The sequence below is a fragment of the Neoarius graeffei genome, chromosome 11, assembly GCF_027579695.1.
Source record: "Neoarius graeffei isolate fNeoGra1 chromosome 11, fNeoGra1.pri, whole genome shotgun sequence".
Taxonomy (NCBI): Eukaryota; Metazoa; Chordata; class Actinopteri; order Siluriformes; family Ariidae; genus Neoarius; species Neoarius graeffei.
Window position 1 is genome coordinate 11,614,182 of NC_083579.1, and position 24,898 is coordinate 11,639,079.

At 43.5% G+C, this 24,898-nt stretch overlaps 1 protein-coding gene across 6 annotated transcripts in view; it reads left to right on the plus strand.

Moving 5' to 3' along the window:
* Nucleotides 1–24,681, plus strand: part of aftphb (aftiphilin b) — a 51,334-nt gene extending 26,653 nt beyond the window's left edge. For 2 of the 6 annotated variants that reach the window (XM_060933412.1, XM_060933413.1), the window contains exons 8-10: nt 14,434–14,526; nt 19,177–19,300; nt 23,725–24,681. In XM_060933412.1, the coding sequence (XP_060789395.1) occupies nt 14,434–14,526; nt 19,177–19,300; nt 23,725–23,857 (350 nt within the window). In that variant the 3' untranslated portion in view covers nt 23,858–24,681. Of the gene's footprint in view, nt 1–1,827; nt 2,315–14,433; nt 14,527–19,176; nt 19,301–23,724 lie in introns of those variants that run through there. The other 4 variants (XM_060933414.1, XM_060933415.1, XM_060933416.1 and 1 more) reach the window with 2 other exon arrangements.
* Nucleotides 24,682–24,898: the final 217 nt, after the last annotated feature.

Below are 24,898 nucleotides of genomic sequence, written 5' to 3' on the forward strand. Positions count from 1 at the left end.
TAGCGTTCAGACGTCCCATTTTATATCAGTGCTGCCCCGCAAACTAGCATTTACTCCGGAGTAAATTTCTTAAACCACCTCCCGAGCAGGGTTAGATTTGCACCGGTTTAAGCAGCTTTCAGGGGCTACACCGGTATAACTTTGTACCGTGTGAACGCTCTACCGGGGCAGCCCCGGTGCTACACCGGAGTAAAAGTTGCCGTGTGAACACCCCCAGAGACGTACAAGTTCCACGCTAGCGAGTGACTGTGGCAATTTGTAGACAAACATGGCCTCCAGGTTTGCTTTGTTAAATACAGAAGATTTTGAGAGAATTTTGAAAGAGAAAGACGGGTTGAACAGCTGAAAGGAGTGTTGTATGTATTATTATAATAATAATATTGGCTGGCTTTTTTTTCGTGGTATATCAGATATATTCCATTCAGCTAGCATGATAATTGAACTCGTTGACTGATGTACCATGGAAAAAAAGGCTAGCCAATGTTATTTAAAAGTTTACCTCAACTTCGTCTTTATTATTATTGTTATTATTCACCGATCTTCACGTTGCCTTCAGTGAATATTAATTAACAAAATTTCTCCAAAATGTCAGCAAGTCATTGGCCAAAGTTTTGACCCTGTTCTGTCTGCATCTTTATTTACGCTGATCTGTTTAACTATGAGGTGACTGGGTGGACTCGGTGATTAGTAGGAGACTTATATGACACTTGTCATTTTATTCATACATTCCTGATTGATTGTGAAAGGATATTTAAGTCACAATTACTCCACGAAATCGAGTCGTACATGAGCTGATAGCCAACGATGCACGTAGCACCGAGTCAGCTATAAGCCATGTACGACGAGATTGAGTGGAATAGCTGTTTTATTCTATTCACATTCACTGGATTTTGAGAAATGGAACGTATTTTTATTTTTTGCAAATTCGATAAATTTAAAACTTTATACAAAATGTCCGGCAAAAATCATTTCCACTTAGAGTGTAAACAAACCCGCGAAAAGACAGGAGCAATTTGTGAAAAATGTTATAATAATTCTTGAAAAAAATGTTTTTTTTTTTTCGTCCTCTGTTGGTTCAGTGACATGCGCCGCCATTTTGTTTTTCTCTACTCACGGTATATTGAGCTGACAGCCTAGTAGTAGAGTAGCCAATCAGAGCATGCGATTGCTCATATCCAGTGAATGTGGCTAGAATAAACTGTGTTTGACTAACAGAACGGACGATGCGTGACGTCAAGCAGGAGGTGGGGTTCAGAAGAATGCGCTATAATTACAGCGTCAAGGTGCATTGAGTTAGTATTATATTTGAACATGTACACCAAATGAAAAACTTGGTTTGCAAAAGTCAGTGAGGAATATTTTTATTTTCCTGCTGGGCCGGTGATTAATTAAAAAAAAAAAAACACAATAGCCTGGATCCAAGCATCTGGGCTACTGATTTGTCCACCCCTGAAGTTCCTGCTCACATTGTGTCAATCTATCTGCTATCGAAACACAAATCAAATGAAATTAACCTGATAAACCATAAATATTATAATAGGGATTCTCTCAAGGGGAAGAGAGGAGGGCAAGTGGTGGTATTGGAACATATTAAAATGCACTTGTGAAGTTTTTCGTGTGTCCCATGCTACTCGAATTTAATTCCTGCACTTTGTGGTCTCCAATCCAAAAGAGAATTAATTTTATGAAAAAAATAAAATGGTGTGGAAATGTTATGGAAAAAGATGACCTGCTTAATATTTGAGGGTTTTTTTTTTTGATCCATTAGTATTTCTGAAATGAATCTACAGTTCTATACGTACTCTAATTTCAATCTTAATCTTTCAGATCTTCAGAATATGACCACACCTCGCTGCAAAGACCTTCAGATTTACAAAGACCATTAGCGTTAAAAAGATGTCGTTCTTTAAATATATCTTTTAATTTCAACAGTTTGTGTTTGAACTGTTCTGTCTTCTTGTTTCATTTCCTTTTTCTCTTGCTCGTCAATCAATCTTCCTGATAAAAAGATGATAAACTGTGATTTTTGATTTGATTTCTGGTGCAACTTTCGATTTTGGACTCTTCATTTCTCAGGTTTGAATTATAATTAATGAAAAAAAAAAAACCTGTGCATAGGACAACCCTTGTAAAATAAGTGAAATAAAAAGGTTTATATTGTGCATCATATTTCCTTACATTTTTGGGGGTTTTTTTCCCTATTCTTTCCTGATTTGACTGTCTGTCTGTCTGTCTGTCTGTCTGTCCTATTGAAATCTCTTTTCAAGATGATGCACTTTTCTTTCCTCTTCTTTATTAAGTCTAATGAAGATTCATTCCTTTAGGCACCCTGTTTATTATGACTTCTACATTATCGAGTCAGTACAAAAACATTTTAGTGTTCCCAATGTTCGTTTGTATTCCAGCATGAAATTAAAGCTTTTTAAAAAAGAAAAGCTTGTATCTGAGCAGCATATTCCATAAAAGAGCACTTTTCAGATTTAAAAAAAGAAAACATAATGCAGGCAACTGGGTTTTGGTGCAAAATGAGGAAGCGAGTGCGACCATCAAAGTGTCCAGAAGAACTGCGGCTGGTTCTGTAAGATGCTCAGTAAAACCTACAGCTCATTTCCTTATAAAACTGCGCTCACTGTACCTGAGACTGCTATTTTTTAAATTTTTTTATTTATTTATTTAAAAGCAAAGGGTCGTCTCACACCAAATATTGACTTGGTTTCATTTCCAACCCCAATTTCTAAAAAAGTTGTAACCCTGTGTAAAAACATAAATACAAAACAATGGGAAGATTTGCAAATCATGGAAACCTGACTTTTCATTGAAAATAATACAAAGATAACACATCGACTGTTGAAACTGAGAAATTTTATTTTTTTTTGAAAAACAATCTGCTCATTTTGAATTTGATATCAGCAACGACGTTTCAGAAAATTTGGTACAGGGGAATAAAAGACTGAAAGTTGTGTAATGCTGAAAAAAGGAAAAAAAAACTAATTTGGTTATTTGTCAACAGGTCAGTAACATGACTGGGTACAAAAAAGAGCATCCCAGAGGGGGCGAGTCTCTCAGAAGTAAAGAGGGGGAGGGGTTCACTGCTCTGTGAAAGACTGCTAGGGCAAACAGTGCAACAATTTAAGAATAACATCCCTCAATGTAAAACTGCAGAGAATTTGTGGATCGCATCATCTGTGGTCCATTATATCATTAAAATATTCAGAGAATCTGGAGAAATCTCTGTATGCAAGAGACAAGGCTGAAAACTGACATTGGATGCCTGTGATCTTCAGGCCCTCAGGAGACACTGCATTAAAAGCAGACACGTGTCTGTAGTGGAAATCACTGTATGGGCTCAGGAACACTTCAGAAAACCATCGTCTGTGAAAACACTTCATTACTGCATCCACAAATGCAAGTTAAAACCAGATATAAACAATATCCAGAAACACCGCCTCCTTCTCGAGGCCCAAACTCTTTTACGATGGACTGAGGCAAAGTGGAAAATTGTCCCGAGGTCTGACGAATCTCATCTCATTATCTCTAGCCGCTTTATCCTTCTACAGGGTCGCAGGCAAGCTGGAGCCTATCCCAGCTGACTACGGGAGAAAGGCGGGGTACACCCTGGACAAGTCGCCAGGTCATCACAGGGCTGACACATAGACACAGACAACCATTCACACTCACATTCACACCTACGGTCAATTTAGAGTCACCAGTTAACCTAACCTGCATGTCTTTGGACTGTGGGGGAAACCGGAGCACCCGGAGGAAACCCACGCGGACACGGGGAGAACATGCAAACTCCACACAGAAAGGCCCTCGCCGGCCCCGGGGCTCGAACCCAGGACCTTCTTGCTGTGAGGTGACAGCGCTAACCACTACACCACCGTGCCGCCCCGTCTGACGAATCAAAAGTAGAAATTCTTTTTAGAAATCACGGATACCACGTCCTCCAGGCTAAAGAGGTGAGGGACCATCTGGCTTATCAGTTCACAGTTCAAAAGCCAGCATCTGTGATGGTATGAGGGTGCATTAGTGCACATGACATGGGTAGTTTGTACATCTAGGAAGGCATCATTAATGCTGAATGATATATACACGTTTCAGACAAAATCCAGACAAAAATTTTTTCAGGGAAGGCCTTCCTTCTTTCAGCAAGGCAATGCCACACCACTTTCTGCACATAATAAAACTGCATGGCTCTGTAGTAAAAGAGTCTGGGTGCTAAACTGGCCTGCCTGCAGTCCAGACATGTCTCCCATTTAAAACATTTGGTGCATTGATGAAGCACAAAATATGACAAAGGAGACCCTGAACTGTTGAGGAATTGAAAGTATATATCAGGCAAGAATTGGGCGACATTTCCCTTTCAGAACTACAGCAGTCGGTCTCCTCAGTTCCCAAACATTTACAGTATTGTTAAAAGTAGAGGTGATACAACACAATGGTAAACATGCCCCTGTCCCAACTTTTTTGAAATGTGTTGCTGACATCAAATTCAAAATGAGCATATATTTTTCAAAAAAAAAAAAACATTTCTCAGTTTCAACATCTGATACATTTGTACTATTTTCAATGAAATATAGGGTTACTATAATTTGTAAATTATAACATTCTGTTTTTATCTACAGTTTACACAGCATCCCAACTTTTGGGGAATTGGAGGTGTATTATGGCTTACTGCTTTTTTTTTTTAAATGTTGAAACGTTTCATTATTTTTAAGCTGTTTGTGGTCTACAGCTTTGGGCTTTCAATGATCTCTTTGAACTGTTCTTTTTCTGTGGCTGAATGATTGTACAACACATTTAATAGGGAAAAAAAATTGGTGCAATATGGGGTCAAAATTTACATACAGCACACCTAATATATCTTGTATCTAAACTTGTATCAACTTCCCTTTGACCAGATGCTTTTGGTAGCCATCAACAAACTTCTGGCAGAATTCAGGTTGGATATTTGACCACGCTTCTTGTCAGAATTAGTAGAATTCAAGTCAGTTTGTGTGTTTCCTGGCACAGACCTGACGTTTAAGCACAGTCCAGATATTTTCAATAGGGTTGAGGTCAGGACGTTGGGAAGGCCATTCATAACAAAAGCTTAATATTAGCCTGCTTTATCCTTCACACCCAGCTTTGACGTGTTTGGGTCATTGTCCTGCTGGAACACCCAACTGTGTCCAAGTTTCAACCATCTATCTGATGGTTTGAGGTTCTGCTGAAGAATTCTGAGCTATTCAGTCCACTTTGTTTCACCATACTAAACAGTTCCCCACATTTACTCCTCCAAACATACCTCTGGTCATTGTGGCCAAACAACTCAATCTTTTTCTCATCTGATCATAAAACTTTCCTCCAGAAGGCTTTTTCTTTGTCCAGGGAAGGCCTTCCTTCTTTCAGCAAGACAATGCCAAACTGCTTTCTGTACTGTACGTATTAAAACTGCATGGCACTGTAGTAAAAGAGTCTGGGTGCTAAACTGGCCTGCCTGCAGTCCAGACCTGTCTCCCATTTAAAACAAACTTTACTCGAGCTTGAAGGTGCCAACTTCAGAGCAGGGGCTTCTTTCTTGGACAGCAGCCATGGTGCAGTCCATGGTGATGTAAACCTCACTTGACTGTAGACAGTGACCCTGATGTTCCAGCAACTTTCAGATAATGGCAGATCTGTGCCTTAGAGGTCCCTGGGTTGTTCCTGATCATCCAAACCAATTTCCTCTCAGCTGAAGATGACATTTTGGGTCTTCTTCCAGACCTGAGCAAAGTAGCTACACCTCCCAATAACTTTTCTATGCATTAACAAACTTTTTATGCTACGCACAGTGAAGGTACCAGTTGTAGTCAATCATGATCACTAACAGGAAGTTAAGAGGCCTTGGCTTTGACAAGACATTTTGGAAATTTCAGCACCACTGAATTAAATCTAAGCGGGTGTATGTAAATCCTCAGTGAGGAACCTTTAAATGTGTCAACAAGCTGTAATATCTACAACATACAGTACTGTGCAAAAGTCTTAGGCACGTGTAAAGTAAAGAAATGCTGTAGACTAAAAATGGCTTTAAAAAATAATGAAATGGTTCAACAAGAAAAAAATACAATAAGCAGTAAGCCATAATAAATGAAACAAAGTCAGTATTTGGTACGAGACAAAATTCCCTTTGCTTTAAAAAAAAATAGCAGTCTCAGGTACAATGAGTGCAGTTTTATAAGAAAACGAGCTGTAGGTTTTACTGAGCATCTTACAGAACCAGACACAGTTCTTCTGGACACTTTCCTTGTGTCCAGAATCACTCACTCCTCCCTGTATAGTGGATTATATAGTAGTAAGTTCACCATTTTGTAGTGCTGTCTGAATGTACAGTGAGAATTATTACACCCTATATAGTGGACTCATAGTATCCCATAATGCACCATGAAAAGTAGTGTAGAACCAATGGGGCACTAGCCAAGCAATATTTACCATCATGCATTGCGGTAGCGTTGAAAGAAAAAAAAAGTATGTTGGGGTGAATGGACGGAGGAAGAAACACGTTATAAAGAGACATTCAGGTACAATTATAAATGGTAAGAGAATATAAAAAAGCTAAAATTGAATAAGACAGATAAAATACAACAATAAAAGTTTGAGTGCCGAATGAGGAATTAATCCAAAGCCTCAGATTTTATTTAATAAAAGGCAGCAGCAAAGAAGAAAGAAAGGATCCAGTCTTGATTTAAAAGAACTGAAAGATGCAGCAGACACAAAGTACTTTGTATTTATTAATGTGGGAAAGATGCGAAGTATAAGATGGATTTGTCACAAAAATACATCTATCCATTGTCTGTAACCACTCATCCTGTGCAGAGTTGCAGGCAAGCTGGATCCTATCCCAGCTGACTATGTCCGAGAGGCGGGTTACACCCTGGACAAGTCTCCAGATCATCACAGGGCCGCCACGTAGAGACAAACAACCATTCACACCTACGGTCAATTTAGAGCCACCAATTAACCTAACCTGCAGGTCTTTGGGAGGAAACCAACACAGACATGGGAGAACATGCAAACTCCACACAGAAAGGCCCCTGTCAACCACTGAGCTCGAACCTAGAACCTTCTTGCTGTGAGGCGACAGTGCTAACCACTACACCACCGTGCTGTCCACAAAAATACATACATGCATGTATTTATTATTTTGAAAATCCACCAGCTGATTGAGCTGGCATGTTTTAATTGTGCGACAGTAATGACGTAAATAACCACGCGGCGGAGTAGTGTCCAAAAGTGTTTTTTCATTTTACCAATGAGCTCACTATATAGTCCTCTATATACAGTGGTGCTTGAAAGTTTGTGAACCCTTTAGAATTATTTCTGCATAACTATGACCTAAAACATCATCAATTTTCACACAAGTCCTAAAAGTAGATAAAGAGAACCCAGTGAAACAAATGAGACAAAAAGATTATACTTGGTCATTAATTTATTGAGGAAAATGATCCAATATTACATATCTGTGAGTGGCAAAAGTATGTGAATCTTTGCTTTCAGTATCTAGTGTGACCCCCTTGTGCAGCAATAACTGCAACTAAACATTTCCGGTAAATGTTGATCAGTCCTGCACACCGGCTTGGAGGAATTTTAGCCCATTCCTCTGTACAGAACAGTTTCAACTCTGGGATGTTGGTGGGTTTCCTCACATGAACTGCTCGCTTCGGGTCCTTCCACAACATTTCGATTGGATTAAGGTCAGGACTTTGACTTGGCCATTCCAAAACATGAACTTTATTCTTCTTTAACCATTCTTTGCTAGAACGACTTATGTGCTTCGGGTTGTTGTCTTGCTGCATGACCCACCTTCTCTTGAGATTCAGTTCATGGACAGATGTCCTGACATTTTCCTTTAGAATTTGCTGGTATAATTCAGAATTGATTGTTCCTTCAATGATGGCAAGCCGTCCTGGCCCACATGCAGCAAAACAAGCCCAAATCATGATACTACCACCACCACCACCATGTTTCACACATTATGCTGGAATGCAGTTGTAGCGAGTTTCGAGTGTGGGTGGAGCACAGAGGACGGCAGGACAATGCTTGGAGGCGGATAAATGATTTATTTTAACAACTTTTCAGTCTAAATATTTCCTTCCATACACACACACGCACACTTGTCCGGTCCCGGGTTGCGCTCCCTCTCCTCTCTCTCTGCCTCCTTAAATAGGGAGCGGTTACTGGGAAAACACACACACGCACAAACAGGTTAATTATCCTCAGGTGTCGCGATTCTGCCACTCACCTTCCCCGGCTCCACCCTCCTGTCACAGACCGGCGCTTGACCACGCCCCCGCTGCCACATACCCCCACCGCCCGACTCAGGCCGGGCGCTCGTCCGGCCCGCAGCCGACCCCCCCCCTTGACGGGAGAGGGAGTCCGCCACGACCATCTGCGCCCCCGGCCTGTGGACCACCTTGAAGTTGAAGGGTTGGAGTGCCAGATACCAACGGGTGATCCGCGCGTTGGCATCCTTCATGTGGTGGAGCCACTGGAGGGGCGCGTGGTCCGAACAGAGAGTGAAAGAGCGCCCCAGCAGGTAGTAACGGAGGGCGAGGACCGCCCACTTAATCGCCAGGCACTCTTTTTCAATTGTGCTGTAGCGCCCCTCACGCACTGACAGCTTCCGGCTGATGTACAGGACCGGCCGGTCCTCCCCCTCCACCTGCTGGGACAAAACGGCCCCCAGCCCTCTGTCCGACGCATCGGTCTGCAACACAAAAGGGAGAGAGAAGTCAGGGGAGTGTAAAAGTGGCCCCCCACACAGTGCAGCCTTTACCTCAGAGAAAGCCCGCTGGCACTGCTCCGTCCACTGGACCGGATCTGGCGCCCCCTTTTTAGTGAGGTCAGTCAGCGGGCTGGTGACGTCTGAATAATTAGGTATAAACCTACGATAGTAGCCAGCCAGCCCCAGGAACTGCCTCACCCCCTTTTTGGTCTTGGGCCTTGGGCAGGCCGCAATCGCTGCCGTCTTATTAATTTGGGGACGCACCTGCCCGTTGCCCAAGTGGAAGCCCAGATACCGTACTTCCACCCGCCCAATCGCACACTTCTTCGGGTTGGCAGTGAGTCCCGCCCACCTCAGCGACCTAAGGACGGCCCTCAGGTGTTGTAGGTGCCGCTGCCAATCATTACTATAAATGATGATATCATCTAGGTAAGCGGCCGCATAGGTGGCGTGGGGCCGGAGGACCCGGTCCATCAGCCGCTGAAACGTAGCGGGCGCCCCAAACAGCCCGAAAGGAAGTGTGACGAACTGGTGTAAGCCGAACGGTGTGGAAAAGGCCGTTTTCTCTCGGGATAATGGAGTCAAGGGGATCTGCCAATATCCCTTCGTCAAATCCAGTGTCGAGTAAAAGCGAGCCGTGCCTAGTCGATCGAGCAGCTCATCAATACGAGGCATTGGGTACGCGTCGAATTTAGACACCGCGTTGACTTTTCTATAGTCCACACAGAACCGGACCGAGCCGTCGGCCTTGGGAACCAAGACCACCGGGCTGCTCCAGTCACTGTGGGACTCCTCGACGATGCCCATTTCGAGCATGGCCTGAAGTTCTTCCCGAACCACCTTTTTTTTGTGTTCGGGTAATCTATAAGGACGGCTCCGCACTACCACCCCCGGGGGCGTCTTTATGTGGTGCTCTATGAGGTTAGTGCGACCGGGCAGGGGCGAGAACACATCCGAAAACTCGGCCTGCAACTGGGCGACCTCCGTGAGTTGGGTCGGGGAGAGGTGGTCTCCACAGGGGACCGGAGAGGTACGTGTTGCCAATGACCCTTTTTGGACCTCCGGCCCCAGCTCCACCTTCTCCGGAACTACCGACACCAACGCCACGGGGACCTCCTCGTTCCAGAGTTTCAGCAGATTGAGGTGGTAGATCTGTAGCGCCCCCTCCCTGTCCGTTCGCCTAACCTCATAGTCGACGTCCCCGACTCGCCGTGTGACCTCAAAGGGTCCTTGCCACTTGGCGATTAATTTGGAGCTCGACGTGGGCAACAGGACGAGTACCTTATCTCCCGGAGTGAACTCTCTAAGGCGCGTTCCCTTGTTGTACAGGCGGGCTTGCCGTTCCTGGGCCTGCCGCAAATTCTCCTGAGTTAGGTGGGTGAGCGTGTGGAGTTTTGCGCGCAGATCCATAACGTACTGAATTTCGTTTTTGCTCTGTGAAGGTCCCTCCTCCCAATTTTCCCGCAGGACATCTAAGATGCCGTGCGGCTTACGCCCATATAATAATTCAAACGGGGAGAACCCCGTGGAGGCTTGGGGGACCTCTCGCACTGCGAACAACAAGGGTTCGAGCCACTTAACTCAGTTACGTGCGTCCTCACTTACGAATTTTTTGATAATGTTCTTGAGGGTGCGATTGAACTGTTCAACTAAACCATCCGTCTGTGGGTGATACACGTTGGTGCGGATCGGCTTAATACCCAGTAGCCCATACAGTTCTCTCAGTGTCCGTGACATAAACGAGGTGCCTTGGTCAGTCAGAATCTCTTTCGGGATTCCAACCCGGGAGATGACGTGGAAGAGGGCCTCCGCAATACTGCGTGCTGAGATATTGCGAAGAGGCACTGCTTCCGGGTATCGCGTTGCATAGTCCACTAGAACCAATATAAAGCGGTACCCTCGTGTTGACCGATCTAATGGCCCGACGAGATCCATCCCAATTCTTTCGAATGGGGTCTCGATTAATGGTAGGGGGCGCAAGGGCGCTTTTGGAATGGCCGCTGGATTTACTAACTGGCATTCGCGGCACGCCGTACACCACTTACGGACGTCGCCGCGAATCCCCGGCCAATAGAATCGGGCCATTATCCGGGCGAGTGTCTTATCCTGCCCGAGGTGTCCAGCCATGGGATTAAAGTGAGCTGCCTGGAATACCAATTCCCGGCGGCTCTTTGGAATTAACAATTGGGTGACTCGCTCTTTTGTCTGAGTGTCCTGCGTCACTCGGTATAACCTATCCTTCAAAATGGAAAAATAGGGGAAGGACGGGGTGGCGTTCGGCTGGAGCGTCTGACCATCGATTACTCTCACTTGGTCAAACGCATGTCGCAGAGTCTCGTCTCGCGATTGTTCCAGTGGGAAATCCACGAGGGATTCCCCAATAGAAAGAAGAGGGGCCGGTGGCTCCTCACTCTGTCGCGGAGATGACGTAGACGGCTCTGCGACCGCAGCTCCAGCCAAAGCGACACCGGGACCCTCCCCTGTCAACTGGCAGGACCCACTCTTTACTAGGCGTGCCATTAAACCCCGAAATCCCGGCCAATTAGTCCCCAAAATCAAAGAGTGGGTAAGGCGAGGATTAACCGCCGCCTTCACTATCGATTTTTCCCCTCTGAAATGTATGTGGACCGACACCAACGGGTAGCTGTGAATATCCCCATGCACACACAACACCTTCACCCCTTGTGCTCCCCCCAATGCCTCGTCTTGCACCAGGCTTTGGCGGATTGAGGTCTGATTGCAACCTGAATCCACCAACGCCTGATATGTAGCCCCTTGTACACTTACCGGTATGCGATACGCTCCGGCCCGATCGAGGGCAGCCTCTGGCGCGTCGGGGATCCGCACCACCGCCCCCACTTCCATCGCTGCACACTGTTGCTGCAGGTGGCCCGGTTCCCCGCAGCGCCAGCAGACCGGCCCGGGCCTTCCCTCTGCAGCTGTGTTCTGGGGCTCACTCACCTGAGGGGGGGGAGAGACAGACACAGAAGGGGGAAACGGGAGGGCACCACGGGTGCGGCGGGCCGGCTGGGGTGGAGCCGGCCCCCGCCTCCGCGGTGGGGGAATGGGGAGAGGACGGGACACGAGAGGAGGGGGGAGAGAAAGAGAGAGAGAAGAGAAGAGAGAAGCTGATGATGTCCGCTGTCCTGCCGCCGGAACAGCCGCCAGATGATCCTCCGCCAGTCCCACGGCCTGATCCAGCGACGCCGGGCGGTGGCACTGGACCCACTCCGCGGTTCCGGCTGGTAAGCGGGCGATGAACTGTTCCAGCGCCACCTGGTCGATGATTCCCTCGGCGTCGCGATCTTCGGCCCTCAGCCACCGCCAGCAGGCGTCCCGGAGCTGCTGGCCGAACGCGAACGGGCTGCCGACTTCCTCCATCCGCAGCGTGCGGAAGCGCTGGCACTGCTGCTCCGGCGTGCGCCCCACGCGCTGGAGGACAGCCCGGCGAAGATCGGCGTAGGCCAGCCTGCGGTCGGCGGGGAGCTGTAGTGCGGCCAGCTGCGCCTCTCCCGTCAGGAGGGGGAGGAGGCGCGCCGCGCGCTGCTCCATCGGCCACCCCGAGGCTTCGGCGACCTGCTCGAACAATGTGATGAACGCCTCGGGGTCGTCCTGCGGGCCCATCTTGGTCACGGTGAGGGGAGACGGGCCTGCGGCCGGGGCGCTGGTGGACCCCGCCACCGCGAGGAGATGCCGGAACGCCTCTCGATCTTCCTGCTGGGCCAGCACCAGGGCTTCGAAGCGGCGCTCCTGCTCCTTTCGGAGCATGACAAGTGCCTGGTGCTGGCTCTGCTGAGCCGTGGCGAGGGCGTGGACCAAGTCCGCGAACGGGGAGGATTCCATGGGGCTGCTGTGTTGGTGCTCCACCTTTTTCCCAGGTTTCAGCACCACTGTAGCGAGTTTCGAGTGTGGGTGGAGCACAGAGGACGGCAGGACAATGCTTGGAGGCGGATAAATGATTTATTTTAACAACTTTTCAGTCTAAATATTTCCTTCCATACACACACATGCACACTTGTCTGGTCCCGGGTTGCACTCCCTCTCCTCTCTCTCTGCCTCCTTAAATAGGGAGCGGTTACTGGGAAAACACACACACACACACACACACACACACAAACAGGTTAATTATCCTCAGGTGTCGCGATTCTGCCACTCACCTTCCCCGGCTCCACCCTCCTGTCACAGACCGGCGCTTGACCACGCCCCCGCTGCCACAGCAGTGTTTTCCTTTCTCCAAACATAACGCTTCTCATTTAAACAAAAAAGTTCTATTTTGGTCTCGTCCGTCCACAAAACATTTTTCCAAAAGCCTTCTGGCTTGTCCATGTGATCTTTAGGAAACTGCAGATGAGCAGCAATGTTCTTTGTGGAGAGCAGTGGCTTTCTCCTTGGAACCCTGCCATGCACACCATTGTTGTTCAGTGTTCTCCTGATGGTGGACTCATGAACATTAACGTTAGCCAATGTGAGAGAGGCCTTCAGTTGCTTAGAAGTTACCCTGGAGTCCTTTGTGACCTCGCCGACTATTACACGCCTTGCTCTTGGAGTGATCTTTGTTGGTTGACCACTCCTGGGGAGGGTAACAATGGTCTTGAATTTCCTCCATTTATACACAATCTGTCTGACTGTGGATTGGTGGAGTCCAAACTCTTTAGAGATGGTTTTGTAACCTTTTCCAGCCTGATGAGCATCAACAACGCTTTTTCTGAGGTCCTCAGAAATCTCCTTTGTTCGTGCCATGATACACTTCCACAAACATGTGTTGTGAAGATCAGACTTTGATAGATCCCTGTTCTTTAAATAAAACAGGGTGCCCACTCACACCTGATTGTCATCCCATTGCTTGAAAACACCTGACTCTAATTTCACCTTCAAATTAACTGCTAATCCTAGAGGTTCGCATACTTTTGCCACTCACAGATATGTAATACTGGATCATTTTCCTCGGTAAATAAATGACCAAGTATAATATTTTTGTCTCATTTGTTTAACCGGGTTCTCTTTATCTACTTTTAGGACTTGTGTGAAAATCTGATGATGTTTTAGGTCATATTTATCCAGAAATATAGAAAATTCTAAAGGGTTCACAAACTTTCAAGCACCATTGTAGAATTCCCTAGATAGTGAATATGGAGTAGTGAACGAGTGTATGATTTCGGACACAGCCTTTGACTGTCACACTCGCTTCTTAATTTTGCACCAAAACCCAGTAGCCTTCATTATGGTTTCTTTTTTCATCTTGAAAAGTGCTCTCTTCTAATGTAATATGCTGCTCAGATACAAACTTTTTTTTTTCCCCCTGTAACATTTAATTTTGTGCTGGAAAATGAACGAAGAAAAAAAAATAGGGTGCCTAAGACTTTTGCACAGTACTGTAGATCATTTGACTTGTTTTGGTTTTAACAAAGTCAGTGCTTAAAAGTGGAAGGAAGGAAAAAAAACATTTTTTAAAACTTAAAATCATTACTTTCATCTATGTAAATGTGTCGGTGATACAAATTTAATCCCAAATCTGAAAACTGAAGCTAAACTTTTCTCAACCTTAGAACTGATTCACTCATTTTTATAACTTTATATCGAGTCTTCAAGTCTATAAGCAGGTGTGTGTGTGTGTGTGTGTTTGGAAGCATTAACCTTGCTTTTTAATATCCCTCACTTGCCTCCATGTGTGCTGCCATTACGCACCACAGCACCGGGGGGCGCCATCACACATCTCAACCTTGATTTCTTTGGGCCGGTGGAGGACTGTAGCTCAGACAGTGACTCTGATACACCGATGCCAGGTTAGAGGACATGAACAGTCCTGAGCTGCACACACTGACATTACCTACTGTATATACTCAGGGTGTATCAGGAGATCTGAAATAGATACAGTATTAATATTTTGATATGAGTATCAGTGATATTGAAAATAATAATGTCACAAAAAGTCACTTAATAAGCAACAAACTTCTTCAGGCAGGGTCTCGATTGAAGATTACAACCCCAATTCCAAAAAAATTGGGACGCTGTGTAAACTGTAAATAAAAACAGAAAGTGATAATTTGCAAATCATGGAACCCCTACAGTGTAGTTCATTGAAAACAGTACAAAGACAACATATCAAATGTTGAAACTGAGATTTTTTTTTTTTTTTTTTTGCTCATTTTTAATTTGAGGTCAGCAACAAGTTTCAAAAAAGTTGGAACAGGAGCATGTTTACCACTGTGTTGCATCACCTCTACTTTTAACAACACTCTGTAAATGTTTAGGAACTGAGGAGACCAATTGCTGTAGTTTTGAAAGAGAAATGTCGTCCCATTCTTGCCTGATATACAATTTCAGTTGCTCAACAGTTCGGGGTCTCCTTTGTTGTATTTTATGCTTCATAATGCATCAAATGTTTTAAACAGGAGACAGGTCTGGACTGCAGGCAGGCCAGTTTAGCACCCGGACTCTTTTTTACTACAGAGCCATGCAGTTTTAATATGCACAGAAAGCGGTTTGGCATTGTCTTACTGAATAAATTGATCCCCAAATTCTTTGCAATTTTACATTGAGGAGCATTATTATCTTTACTTCTGAGAGACTCCGCCTTTCTAGGATGCTCTTTGTATACCCAATCATGTTACTGACCTGTTGCCAGTTAACCAAATTTTTTTTTTTTAGCACTACACAACTTTTTCAGTCTTTTGTTGCCCCATACCAACTTTTCTGAAACGTGCTGCTGACATCAAATTCAAAATGAGCGCATATTTTTCAAAAAAACAATAAAATTTCTCAGTTTCAACATTTGATATTTTGTCTTTGTACTATTTTCAATGAAATATAGCGTTTCCATGATTTGCGAATCTTCACATTCTGTTTTTATTTGTTTTACACAGTGTCCCGGTTTTTTTGGAATTGGGGTTGTACTTCAAAAGATCAAATTGGTCCACTTGGGCATGTTTTCCAAATTAATTTTGTAGACCACTGTTTCACCCCTAGTATATACAGTGGCATGCAAAAGTCTGGGCACCCTTACTGAAAATGTCTGTTACTGTGAATAGTTAAGTGAGCAGAAGATGAACTGATCACCAAAAGGCATAAAGGTAAAGACGATACATTTCAGCGTTTTCAGCAAGATTTGTGTATTATTTTTGTTTTGTACAACTGGAGAGTGAAAAAAGAAAAGGAACACCATGCGAAAGTTTGAGAACCCCAATACATTTGAGTACATTTATTGAGCTGTGGCTTGTTCAAATTCTTCGTTAGGAAAGGTCAGATGATGCAGATTTCAAAGCTGTATAAATTCTCTGACTCCTCAAATTTGTCCCTAAAATCAACAGCCATGGGCTCCTCTAAGCAACTCCCTCGCATTCTGAATAATAAAATAATTGATGCTCACAAAGCAGGAGAAGGCTACAAGAACGTAGCAAAGTGTTTTCAGGTAGCCGTTTCCTCAGATTGTAATGTTATTAAGAAATGGCAGTTAACAGAAACAGTGGAGATCAAGGTGAGGTCTGGAAGATGAAGAAAACTTTCTGAAAGAACTGCTCGTTGGATTGCTAGAAAGGCAAATAAAAATCCCTGTTTGACTGCAAAAGACCTTCAGGAAGATTTAGCAGACCCTGGAGTGGTAGTGCACGGTTCTACTATGCAGCGACACCTGAACAAATATGACCTTCATGGGAGAGTCATCAGAAGAAAACCTTTCCTGTGTCCAAGCCACAAAATTCAGTGTCTGAAGTTTGCAAATGAACATCTAAGCAAGGCTGATGCATTTTGGAAACAAGTCCTGTGGACTGATGAAATCAAAATAGAACTTTTTGGCCACAATGTGCAAAGGTATGTTTGGAGAAAAAAGGGTGCCAAATTCCAGGAAAAGAACACCTCTCCAACTCTGAAGCATGGGTGTGGATCGATCATGCTTTGGGGTTGTGTTGCAAAGCATGGATTCGAATAAATACCAGCAAACTCTGGAAGCAAACATCACACTATCTGTAAAAAAAAGTTGAAGTTAAAAAGAGGATGGGTCCTACAATAAAACGATGATCCAAAACACACCTCAAAATCAACAATGGAATCCCTCAAGAGGCACAAGCTGAAGGTTTTCCCCTGGCCCTCACAGTCCCCTGACCTAAACATCATTGAAAATCTGTGGATAGATCTCAAAAGAGCAGTGCACGCAAGACAGCCCAAGAAACTCGTACAACTGGAAGCCTTTTGCAAGGACAAATGTGTGAAAATCCCCCAGATAAGAACTGAAAGATTATTAGCTGGCTACAAAAAGTGTTTCCAAGCTGTGATACTTGCCAAAGGGGGTGTTACTAGGTATTAACCATGCAGGGTGCCCAAACTTTTGCTACAAGTCCTTTTCATTTTTTGGTATTTTACGCCTGTAAACGATGGAAATAAAAATGTAATCTTGTGGAAAATATTAAAGAAATGTCTCATCTTTACCTTATGCCTTTTGATGATCAGTTCATCTTCTGCTCACTTAACTATTCACAGTAACAGACATTTTCAGCAAGGGTGCCCAAACTTTTGCATGCCACTGTACACAGCCTGACATAACTAAAGAATAAAACACCGCATCTGTGCTGTTATCAAGAAAAATAATTAATGACGGGGCGGAGCAACATGACCCCGTAGTTGATTTTCTTCTAACAGCAAGTCCCAAAGTGTTTTATTCCTCTTATACCACAGCAATTTAGAAGCGAATGCTAGTTTTATTTATTAAAGAACAAGACTTTTTATCCATTTATAGTTACAACTTATGTTGCGGAATATCTGTGAAACAAATGAGTTCCTTTTATCACTTGCGTTATAGACTCAAACACCGAAAAGTCGATAACTTCACTTTGAGACGTAAGGTTAAAGCTCTAATCAAGTCCGAAATGACTCTGATTCTTCTATTCGGGTTCCTTTCATCACTGCTGACACTGGAGACTCCTTCCCTAATTGTTAAACGAACACATTTGCTAAAATTCATTTACATGGCGCATCCGCTATACAAGTCCCTGTGGAAGTCGTTACTATAGAAACAATAACGTATTAGACCTCTGGTTTGGAGATGCACTACTGTCAGGGCTGCTCTTTATGGATAACTAATTAACATCTGGCAAATCAGATTTGAGAGTTCAACCGTGCTGTGGTATAGCGTACATTCATACGCGCACACATTCTTAAATCTTTAATAAAGTGCCGTGATTGGTTTGCTGTGAAGCCTTCGTTCATTTCCTCCTTCTTACTATTTCTTTCACTTGTGGTACTTTGGGAAGAGTTCCATGTTTTGTTTTGTTGGGGGTTTTTTGGTGATGGTTTTCATGATGTGAACCCTTCCTAGCTTCTTCTGCTCTAGATATTAGGATCAAGCCCTTTCAGGAAAGAGGGTTAATTTCCCTCTCTTCATTTCTCTGCTCCACCTGATTTGAGTGAAATATTGGGAATTATTATAAATCCAGGACACTTTTTCGATGGAATAAGAACATGTGTTCGAAACCCGCAAGAAGGGAATAGTTCATCTGGTTCAATAGCATGCAATATTGTTAGCATATCGTTTATCCTACGTGTGTATTACGTCACTCTACCCAATATAGAACGAGCGTCGAATACGGATTACGATATCGCATGGTTGTCAAGACAACATGACGTCACACGTCAGTGCTAGTGAGCGACTGGGACAACTTGTGAACCAACACGGCTGCAGAAGATTTTGAGAGAATTTTGAAAGAGAAAGACGCATTGAAGACCCTAAAGGAATGTGTATGTATTATAATAATACTTTTTCGTCGTATATCAGATATATTCCATTCAGCTACTCGTCTTCGACTCGTTCAGTATCATGCTAGCTGAATGGAATATATCTGATATACCACTCAACGCCAGCCAATATTATTTAAATATGTCACTCAGATCCGCGAAGTATTTCCGATGAAAAATGCGAGGTTTTCGACACGAGAATATAAACTTCATATCTTCCACCAACGTGTGATTTTTCTTATTATATTGATACATTCACAAACAAAAAGTACCCGAATTTATCAAAACCAAATTAATTTTTAATTAAAAAAAATGGTTAGGAATATGGAGAGCCCTCGTTTTTGATGTATGGAGGACCAATCTCGTCACACCTTTGTGTGATTTTTAATTTGCTCAACGAAAACGGTTTACTCATACACTAAACACACTTCCTTCGGCATTCTGAATCATTTCCAGTGCTTGAGTCTTGAGCGCTTGAGTCTTTGCTTTCAGTGGAGTGTGGGTTGTTTGTGCTTGATTCATAAGGGTGTGCTAAACTGTGGGTGTCGTTCCCTGTCTTTTGTGTTCTAATCTCAGTGTTGCGCTGAAAGCTCGGCTTGAATTGCGCATGTGTGTGAGTGAGAGAGAGGAAAAAAACAAAACAAGAGGTGACCTGATAAAACAAGAGTGTCTGTGGATTCTGGTGTAAATACATGTGTATGTGTGTGTAGGAGTGGATCCAGAGCTGTATGAACTGACCACTGCTAAACTAGAGAGCAATAACACTGGCAGTAATGTATCAGACACCTTCACCAGATTGATGGAGACCGTTGAAAAGAATAGCACTTTGACCAGGTGTGTCTTCACGCACACACACACAGACACACGTCTCAACATACGATCTTAAAGGAAATGTCCCCCTTGAACGACATGCATTTTAATCTCTATAATTAACATGTTCTCTTTGTGGTGTTCAGGATTTATTTTGTCATGAAATGGACTTTTTGTTTTCTTCAGATGAAACATCTTTCACTCAGATCTGTTTTTGCTTTGGTTAAAGCTAGACTGCCTTTCAGATTTTTCAAGTGCGGGTCATAAAAAGAATTTTCCCCGACACTCAGTTATTTTTGTTAAGTGGACCGAAAGCTACTGAATTCGAATCACAGACTTCCAATTTTATTTGTTTTTTTAATAGAACAATTAATGAATTTATCTCCACGTGGCCCTAAATTCTCCGCTATTTTTTCCTGCTTCACCATGACCCAATACAAGATACTACATCATGCATCACGTGGTGGGCTTTCCCCGTTCGTACAAGGCATTGTGGGATACAAATTTGAAACAGGAGAGAAAAATGGAGGACGTGAGTGTGCGAATGAAACGTGAAAGAGCGACTACAGTAATGGAAAGAAAGCAAGAAGAAAAGATGTTATGTTATATACAAAGGAAAGGAAACGCAGGACCAAACTAATAAATATCGGCGCTCAGCGAGCACCTCAGTGTGACCAGCTGTTCGTTTAGTGACAGAATGATGGAACTGTCAGTGCACGCTCAAAGGTAAACCTGCGCATGCGCACACACACACGGACTTCCTGTCTGCTTGACTGCGCGAAGCGAGCGATTTCATGCACATTATTTGCTTTAATCCCCTCAAATTAAATAACTTCCCAGCCTGATAGTTTGTGAGATGTTACAGAAATAAACATGTATCACAACGACCAAATTTCAGAGCGTACTAAATTTCACCGATTTTATGAAACCGAAAGGCCGCCTATTTTTAACGGTTTGTACGTTAGTCCTGCTCAAACAGATTTGCTGGTATTTGTTCCCTTCTACCACCTCCTTTTTTGGCAGGCTATGAAATTTTGTTTCATTTAAAACTGGAAATGAAAAGAAGTTTTTCTTTTTTTTTGGTATTGTGAAGAATTTCAATATATTGAATATACAGTACCAGTCAAAAGTTTGGACAAACCTTCTGTCTAAGTCAGTATTTTTTCTTTATTGTTATTAATTAAAAGTCACTTCATGTCTTAAAGTAATGATGGACGTCGTTTCTCTTTACTTCGTCAAGCGGTTCATGACGTAACATGGCCAATCATGGCAGTTGTACCTGTTGACGTAGTTAGAGCGACGAAGAAGACGAAGAGGCGAAGAAGAGAAGGAAGGAGAAAGAGAAGGCAAAACAAAAATAGGAAAACAATGGCACCGAACGATTACTGCCGTTTGTGCAAGACAAAGCTTGATCGAAAGTTTGGTTCGTATCGCTCGCCGCCATGTTAAATGTGATCCGTAAACGGTCCCAAATAAACTACAAGCTTCCGTTTGCCGAGTAGTACGCGTTACCGTCTTTCCACCCCTCCCCACTCTCTGATTGGCTCCCTAACTCAGGCGAGCCTTTAGACTATAGTTTCCATACTGTCTTTTCAGATCGGAACGATTGTGCAAAGCAGCATGGGATTTCCCAGGCTACATTAAGGCAGCAGGAATTTCTACGAATTAACTTTTGACGAGGCATAGCTGTTAATTGAAAAGCATTCCAGGTGACGACCTCATGAAGCTGGTTAATAATGCCAGTAGTGTACAAAGCATCATCGAGGTAATACTTTGAAGAATCTAAAATATCAAACATTTTTGGTTTTTTGACCCTTTTTGCTTACCACATAATCCCATATATGTTCTAGATGTTATTTCATAGTTTTGATGTCTTCAGTATTATTCTACAATGTAGAAAATACAAAATAACCTATGAATGACATTAACAACATACCCAGAGTAGCCTGGAGAGCAGTAGGGGGTTAGGTGCCTTGCTCAAGGGCACTTCAGCCATTCCTGCTGGTTCAGGGAATCAAACCAGCAACCTTTTGGTCCCAAAACTACTTCTCGAACCATTAGGCCATGGCTTCATGGCTGTTGAGTATTAGATTATATTTTTGATTGATTGATTTCTTGGACCATTACAAGCATTCAACACATGACTGGTGGAGGAATGGATTCAGGTGGATAAACCTCCAAAAGCAGGTTCTGAACTTGGTAGATTCTAAACCAGGTTGTGGCTAAACTCTGCACTGAGATGGTTCTCCAAGAGCAACTCTGTCATGTAGTAGATCTCCACACTTAGCTAAGGTGTCCCTTATAACTCAACTGCACTGAGAATTGGAAATAAAATTCAGCCATTCCTGCTTAATCAAACTGGTAACCTTTTGGTCCCAAACTTGCTTCTCTCACCGTGAAGCCATGGCTTCTTCCCCCATGGGGTGTACAAACTTTTGACTGGTACAATAAAAGATTAGGCACTGTTTCTAGGTCACTATTTAAATCGAAGCAGATTTGTAGCAAAAGGTCAGAAGTCCGAGCTCTTCCGTTGTTGTGGAGTCCATGCACACTCCATGTCCTTACAGCAAATCATTCCATGAAGGAAGTTCGTAAATTGATGTAAATATTCTACTTTTCACTCAAGCTGCTGATCATATAATTTTATATAATGTAAGGACGTTAATTTGGTACTAAATTAGAAATTAAAATGCAAAATAGAAACAAAGTGGTTGAGGAACACTGCTCTAGATAAGCTATCTGCCAGGACTGACGAGTCCTATCTACCTGTTTTGAATTTGGAGTATTTCTTTCTCCTAGATGAATTGCCAACCAAGGCCAGTGTTGTAGTCGAGTCACTAAACCTTGAGTCCAAGTCCAGTCTCGAGTCCCCAGTGTTCAAGTCCAAGTCATTAAAGAAAAAATTTCAAGTAGAGTCCACTATTGATCCTAGTCAAGTCCAAGAACAAGACCCCAACCGCACCATTTGATGGTGGCTGTTTCAGCGCCATTAACATCAGTTTGTTCCTGAAAATGACGTATGAACAGGTGAACGTGCTTCTCTTTGTCAGGGAGTGTGAAGTATTCTGTCAGAGATGGTTGGGAGATGGATGTAAGTGCAGAAGGTGCGTTTATTAATATAAGAGAAGACGGTAAACAATCCAGAACGGCAGGCAAAATCGTAAAACGGTGAAACAGGCGATAGGTCGAGCGAGGCACAAACAGGCTATCGTAGGCTCGGCAGAATCAAAGACGAGAAACAGGAAATCAGGGATCAGGAAACCAAACAAGGAAATAAGGCTTGGCAATGTGCCAGCAATGCAACTCAATACTTCGCAAAGTAAGTGTGTTTTCACAGTTTTTATACAGGCGCGCTGATTGCAGTGCCCGAGAGTCCATTTAGCGCACGCACTGTCCGGAGCGCACCCGAGAGTCTGTCTGATGCACGCGCCAAGGCACGCAGGTGTGACACTCTTGCACGAAATTAGTACAAAAAATTAATGTAGATATAAATATCTTGTGCCAAATTATTATGGCATGTTACGAAAAATAAAGAAAAAATCTGAGTCCTCGTCTCCAATTTGTGAGTCCTAATGCAGTTAATGCTCGAGTCCGAGTCATCAGTGCTCAAGTCCAAGTCAAGTCACGAGTCCTTAAAATTAGGGCACGAGTCGGACTCGAGTACTACAAGACTACGACCTTCATCTGGCCGATTATTTAACCAATAGTTGGGACAAGGTTGATGAGAGTTAGGGCATGTCCACATGCCAGCAGGCCTTTACTCTGCATCTCTAGGGCCCTTGTTGCTCCGAGATCCTCAATAGTTCAGCCTGGGTTTATAGGCCCTGTTTCTGTGCACTGTCTCGTGGAGACGCTGTTGGAGTCTCAGTAGTGTCGAGGCTTTGTACTGGCAAGAGAGACTTGCGCACTCGGTGTTGATAAGAGAGGTCAGAGGAAAATGGCCAGATTGGTTCGAGCTGCCAGGAAGGAACTCGTATAGTAACTCATATAATAACTCTTTACAACCGTGGTGAGCAGAAAAGCATCTCAGCATGCAACAGCAGAAGAGCGCATCGGGTTCCAGTCCGACAGCCAAGAACAGGGATCTTAGAATCAAGAACAAGTTCCTATTAAAGTGGACACTGAGTATAGATACAGGATGTTGTATAAGTTCAGTATCATACGCGCTCTTTTCCCAACGTAACTCAAAAAGTCGCAAACGGGTTTGGATGAAATTTGGTGTCCAGCTTTAGTATTATCCGAGGATCAAATTATTTGAATTTGATGCTGATATGTGGCTTGGCGGAGGTATGCACTCTATCGTGTGCACTTCAAAAAAATTTTAAACATATTTTTATTATTATTATTATTATCATACCCTGCATTTTTCACATTGTTCCACCCCTTGTGTCAGTGCATGCATGGATACATGTGTGTGTATGTACGTGTGTGTGTGTGTTTTCTCACAGGAAGCCCGAGCGAGATGAAGAGATCAGCCAGGAGGCAGCCCAGGTGATCTCTCTCCTCCCCGATCTGTCTTTCATGCACGCAAGAGTCCTCATGTTCCCCTCCACCCTGATTCCAGCAGCCAATTACCAGTGACCTTCGACCTCCAGTCGCTTTTCACCTTGCGGCTTTTGTTCTCCATTGACCTCTGACCTCACCTGAACCTGTACAGCAGGTTCATTAATAACAACAAGAGAACACACGGTCACTTCTGAAGCATCTTTAAATTTTGTGTAGTGAGTGTTGTTTGGTGTTCATCCTTTCGTTATGTTGTGTTAAACATTAAACACTAGTGCTTTTCATTTCTCCAGAAATTTCACCCGTGTGAAAGAAATAGAAAAGAACGACAATTGCACATTTTATTACTTGAAGACTCGCTAAGTTATTAACGGATACTGACAACTTTTCGTATCCTTTTTGAATTTTGCTTTGTGGTCCTTAAGTTTTTGCTTCATCACAAACTTCTCGAAATGTCCTTTAATTTCTAACGAGCATTAGACGTCTCCTTTATTTTGTTTTGGAACGCCTCTCATTTTAACTCAACGATGAACATTTGTTCAGGAATGCTACTAAAGATGTGCGTTTTTTATTTATAACCTTTACCATAAGGTAAACAGCTGTGTATTTATTATATCGTCTACATCATACATTGTGGTGGCACGGTGGTGTAGTGGTTATCGCTGTCGCCTCACAGCAAGAAGGTTCCGGGTTCAAACCTTGCGGCTGATGGGGGCCTTGATGTGTGGAGTTTGCATGTTCTCCCCGTGTCTGTGTGGGTTTCCCCCACAGTCCAAAGACATGCAGATTGTACAATGGGGCCACTGTAATTGGTGCAAGCTGTAGTGGTTTCCAAGCCATAATGTATGTACATGTATAGATCTTGCTATGGCAAAAAGCTAATAAATTAAATTATACGTCTCCATGTGTGTTTGTCTGTATTTATTTTTGTCAGATCCCTGTTAAGTATGTGAGGTTGGAATTTTGCACGTGACCTGAACGACTGACTGACACGTAAGAATGTTGCTATGAAAAAAGATGTAATAAAAAATAAAACTTGAGCAGTCTGCTTAAGAGAAAGTAAAAGGATTGTTTTGGTGTATTTAAAAGCTAAAATGTTTTATGGTTATAAAGTATCAT